At 44.0% G+C, this 5,267-nt stretch overlaps 1 protein-coding gene across 7 annotated transcripts; it reads left to right on the forward strand.

Moving 5' to 3' along the window:
- The first annotated feature begins 314 nt into the window (after nucleotides 1–314).
- On the forward strand, nucleotides 315–5,067 carry LOC128318594 (uncharacterized). 7 transcript variants are annotated; one of them, XM_053235406.1, is made up of 3 exons: nucleotides 315–1,350; nucleotides 1,453–1,543; nucleotides 4,739–5,067. In XM_053235406.1, exons 1-2 carry the CDS (start codon nucleotides 614–616, stop codon nucleotides 1,538–1,540), a joined length of 825 nt encoding a protein of 274 aa, XP_053091381.1. In that variant the 5' UTR covers nucleotides 315–613; the 3' UTR covers nucleotides 1,541–1,543; nucleotides 4,739–5,067. The 7 variants fall into 7 exon arrangements, with proteins under 7 accessions (XP_053091381.1, XP_053091382.1, XP_053091383.1 ...); XM_053235407.1 differs by having other exon boundaries at nucleotides 4,833–4,850; XM_053235408.1 differs by lacking the exon at nucleotides 4,739–5,067 and adding an exon at nucleotides 4,648–4,664.
- The last annotated feature ends 200 nt before the right edge of the window (nucleotides 5,068–5,267 follow it).

Raw genomic sequence — 5,267 nt, forward strand, 5'->3', positions numbered from 1 at the left:
GTAAATGAGAGTAACATTGATCCCAGATTTGCAAATGCCCCAGCTGTTTGGACAGCTGTGTCTTACAAAACTATCTGTTGAAATCCTTGTGAGAATATTAGGTGCATTTCAACCTGGTCAGAGAGATCCTGCAGGGCTCCTGTCAAATCTGTACAATTTGTCTGATTCGGATGTGTGTTTACTGTCCTGCCTTCCTCACATGTTTGATGGAGCATTCTGCCTAAATGTCTCTTAACAGAACAGCAGACATCCGAATTCTTTGGACTGATTTGGTTAACAGGAGGAAGATAACAGAGGTGACAACACATCTTCGTGTTCTCGATCTGGTGTCTTACCTCAGGAGCTCCGCCAAGCTGACCTAAAAATTTCTCGATTTTTATATTAATCTAGTCCTATTTCTTAAACTGTTTATAGTATTTATAGTAGCTGATAGTATATTATAATATTCTCATTCGAAACGCTTTTTATAACACTAGTTTTATTTTATTTTGTTCTAGAACACCCGCTTCTAGCCGGTTAGCCCATTAGCATCGCTAGCCCGTTAGCACAGCTACCACAAGTTTGTTTACGCTTCTCACCGATTATTTCTGTTACACTACTGCTCTAAAACACCATGTCGGTTGTGTGTCTGCCTTTGAGTGCAGGTGAGGATACACCCGAGCTGCACTCGGTGGATCTGGAGTTGGAGGCCGTGGAGAAACAGATCCGCGACCTACAGGTGAAGCAGGCCCAGCTGCGACAGCGGAAAGCCGCGCTGGAATCGTCCCGGACTGACGCTCACCTGTCCCAGGTAAATCCGCGGCGGGAAACAAACACTCCCAAAACCTCAACTCCGCGTATTTCTCTGTCCAGGCCTAGTGCACCAAGGTCGCGGCCCGCCCAGGTTTCGTTCACTCCGGCGCCGGGGTACCACGGAGCCTGGATGCAGCAGCAGCGGAAGACACGAGCCAGGACCCGGGCGAGGACCTCTCCCCCTCCGCCGCCACCCGTTTTCGAGATCTCGACCAGGAACCGCTTCGCTCCACTTCGCGAGTCGGAAAGCGACGCGGTGATCATCGGAGACTCCATCGTCCGGCACGTCCGTGCTACCACGGCTAAAGGTAAGGTGCGCACTCGCTGTTTTCCTGGTGCTCGTGTTCTCGATGTCGCTGCACAGGTACCCGCGATCCTGAATGGGAAGAACATCGGAGCTGTGGTCCTCCATGCTGGCACGAACGACACCAGGCTGAGGCAGACGGAGATCCTGAAGAAGGACTTCAGAAGCCTGATTGAGAAGGTACGCAGCACATCGCCCACGACGAGGATCATCGTGTCAGGACCGCTTCCCACGTTCCAGCGAGGAATTGAGAGGTTCAGTAGGCTATTTGCTTTTAATGAATGGTTACAGTCATGGTGTCAAGACCAGAAATTACCCTTTATTGATAACTGGAATATTTTCTGGGAGCGTCCTAGGCTCTACCACACTGACGGCCTGCACCCAAGCAGAGCTGGAGCAGCGGTCCTCTCGGACAACATCTCTAGGACACTACGCACCATCTGACTGGTAAGCCATACCTTAGATTGCAATTATAATGGCCACTGTCCAACTCACCAGACTGATACAATTGGCTTAACCCAACCGTCTGCTAGCTGCCTAGAGTCGTCACCTAGGGTACATAGCATTGAGACTGTGTCTGTTCCCCGTGCTGTATTAAAATTAAGAAAGAATAAAGTCTGTTTTAGCAATTTAATAAACATACCTACATTAGATAATAATACTGAGAGTGCAGCCTGCACCTCTACTCTAAAGCTAGGTTTGCTAAATATCAGGTCTCTTGAGTCTAAAACGCTCTTAGTTAATGAACTGATCACGGACCAGGAGTATGACGCGTTATGTTTAACAGAAACATGGATTAGGCAGAACAATTATGTTGCATTAAATGAAGCTAGTCCGCCCGCTTATAGCTACATACATCAGCCTCGTTTAACCGGTAGAGGAGGAGGCGTCGCAGTTATTCATAAGGATAATCTGACCATCATACAGAAACTAGGACAAAACTTTAATTCATTTGAAGCACTTTATAGTAACATAAGTGCAGTCGCTAATGATAAGTCATCACAGTCCCTTCCGTTAGTTATTATCTACAGACCCCCAGGACCGTACTCTGAATTTCTTAGTGAATTTACAGATTTCCTATCAAACCTAGTTGTTTCTGTGGACCGAGCGATAATTACTGGAGACTTTAACATTCATTTTGAGAATATAGGCAACCCGCTGAAGATAGCGTTTACATCCATACTTGACTCATTGGGAGTCAATCAGTGTGTTGTAGGATCCACACATAAAGCAGGTCATACGTTAGACTTAATATTATCTTTTGGAGTTAATATAACAGATATAGTGATAATCCCGCAGTCTGAGGCAATATCAGATCACAGTCTGATTTCGTTTTGTGTGTGTCACAGTAGCATTGTACACACAGAACCGCGCTACCGATTTAGCCGTACAATAACACCTGCGACCGCGCAGAGCTTTATTAATCACCTACCAGAATTATCCGCTAATATAGGGTCACCTTCAGACCCTTTAGAACTCGAACAGGCGACAGAATTTTTAGAGTCGACATTCCGCTGTACCTTAGATAATGTAGCCCCACTTAGAAGAAAAACAATTAAAGATAAGAAACTCGCTCCGTGGTATAGTGACCACACCCGCTCTCTAAAACAGAACGCCCGAAAGCTAGAGCGTAAATGGCACCAGACCAAACTCCTAGCGTTTAAAATAGCATGGAAAGACAGTATTTTAGCCTATAAAAAAGCTCTAAGGCAAGCTAGGTCCACTTACTTATCAACGCTTATAGAAAATAATAAAAGTAATCCTAAATTCTTATTTAACACCATAGCAGAATTAACTAGGAATAAGACATCGACAGAAATTTCCACAATAACAGCATACAAAAGTAATGATTTCATGAAATTCTTTGATAGCAAAATTAAAAACATTAGGCAGGAGATACAGGCCCAAAGTCCAAATTATACAATAGACTGGGAGGATAGACTAACCATAGATCAGAGCTTAGAAAGTTTTACTCCTCTTGAAGAGAATGATTTAATCTCGCTCATCTCTTCTGCTAAATCATCAACCTGTCTATTAGATCCGGTACCAACACGTCTTCTTAAGCAAATAGTTGGAACCGTAACTGAACCCCTGCTTAAAATAATTAACTCCTCACTGAGCAATGGGTACGTTCCAAAATCACTTAAATTAGCTGTTATTAAACCACTAGTGAAGAAACCAGACCTTGACCCTAACAACTTAACTAACTATAGGCCGATTTCAAACCTTCCCTTTCTATCTAAAATACTAGAGAAAGTAGTAGCGCAGCAGCTAATTTCATATCTACAAAGTAATAATATCTATGAACTTTATCAGTCAGGTTTCAGGCCCCACCACAGCACAGAGACAGCATTAGTCAAAGTAGTCAATGACTTGCTATTAGCCTCTGATCGGGGTTGCATTAGTCTATTAATTTTACTCGACCTTAGCGCAGCGTTCGACACTATCGACCATAATATCCTTCTTCACAGACTGGAAAAGGTCGTAGGAATTAAGGGCTCAGCCCTCGACTGGTTTAGATCTTATTTAACCGATCGCTATCAGTTTGTAGATTTAAACGGTGACCACTCAGCACGTTATCGAGTAGAATATGGCGTTCCGCAGGGTTCAGTCTTAGGCCCACTGCTTTTCACGTTATACATGCTCCCTTTAGGTAACATAATCCATAAACATAATATTAGCTTCCATTGTTATGCTGATGACACACAGTTATACGTCTCAGCTAGGCCAGATGAGAATAGCCAGTTAAAGAAAGTTGAGGCATGTGCGATAGACATAAGAGACTGGATGCTAAGCAACTTTCTCCTGCTAAACCCAGAAAAAACAGAGGTTCTGGTACTGGGACCACAAGCCGCTAGAAGTAAGTTTAGAGATCACACTGTTACTTTAGATGGTCTCTCTGTTTCAAGTAGTCTAACAGTAAAAGATCTCGGTGTGATTATAGACTCTAATCTCTCATTTGAGGCGCATGTAGATAATGTAAGCAGGTTAGCATTTTTCCACCTCAGAAATATTGCTAAGATTAGAAATATACTTTCGCTAAGTGATGCTGAAAAACTAGTCCATGCATTTATCACGTCCAGATTAGATTACTGTAATGCTTTACTATCTGGATGCTCATCTAGATGCATAAATAAGCTTCAGATAGTTCAGAACGCAGCAGCGAGGGTCCTGACTAGGACTAGGAAGTATGAGCATATCACGCCAGTCTTATCTACATTACACTGGCTCCCAGTAAGATTCCGCATCGATTTTAAAATATTACTCCTAACCTATAAAGCATTAAACGGTCTCGCTCCGCAGTATTTAAGCGATATGTTAGTACCTTACGTTCCGCCACGCCTACTTCGCTCTAAGGATGCAGGCTGTCTATCAGTACCACGCATTGCCAAAACCACGGCAGGGGGCAGAGCTTTCTCTTACCAAGCCCCAAAATTATGGAATAGTCTCCCAGTTAATGTACGTGAAGCAGACACGGTCTCAGTGTTTAAGTCGAGGTTGAAGACTTATTTATTTAACCTAGCATTTAGCGACTAGTGTTTTTATCAAAGGAGTAGATCTGGGGGACTCGTGGATGTTGAGTTTTATCTCCACACGGTGACTGTGAGTGTACCTAACCACTTTCCTTCTCCTTCTGCCGAGCTACACTCCTGAGCTGCCGGTGATCCAGACCTCCCCCCCTTCACTCTGGACCTGTCCACCGGCAATGCTTCATACTGCCACGAAAACGCTTCAGCTGTTTTCCATGGACTACACCAACACACATTGTGCTCACACACACGCACACTACAGTGTAAACCCATATGAGGATGGGTTCTCTGTTGAGCCTGGTTCCTCTCAAGGTTTCTTCCTATCACCATCTCAGGGAGTTTTTCCTTGCCACCGTCGCCCTGCTTGCTCATCAGAGACGGCACACACACACACTTCACTTTACTTTTGTTTGTGTAAAGCTGCTTTGAGACAATGACCTTTGTAAAAAGCGCTATACAAATAAAAATGAATTGAATTGAATTGAATCCAGGGGAACACTCTGTATCGTATACATCAAGGTTGGAGAAGGTCTTTAGTCATTGAATAGAGATGTGAGATTAGAGCCACATCGAACAGTGTGCACTAGAATTATGCCACACTTCCTTTTTCACGGTGTGACCTGTCTATTGATCGCATCGCC

The sequence above is a fragment of the Pangasianodon hypophthalmus genome, chromosome 7 (assembly GCF_027358585.1).
Source record: "Pangasianodon hypophthalmus isolate fPanHyp1 chromosome 7, fPanHyp1.pri, whole genome shotgun sequence".
NCBI lineage: Eukaryota > Metazoa > Chordata > Actinopteri > Siluriformes > Pangasiidae > Pangasianodon > Pangasianodon hypophthalmus.

What these genes read in the sequence shown, in the direction of transcription:
- LOC128318594 (XM_053235401.1), top strand. Translation starts at nt 614, where the DNA reads ATGTCGGTTGTGTGTCTGCCTTTGAGTGCAGGTGAGGATACACCCGAG.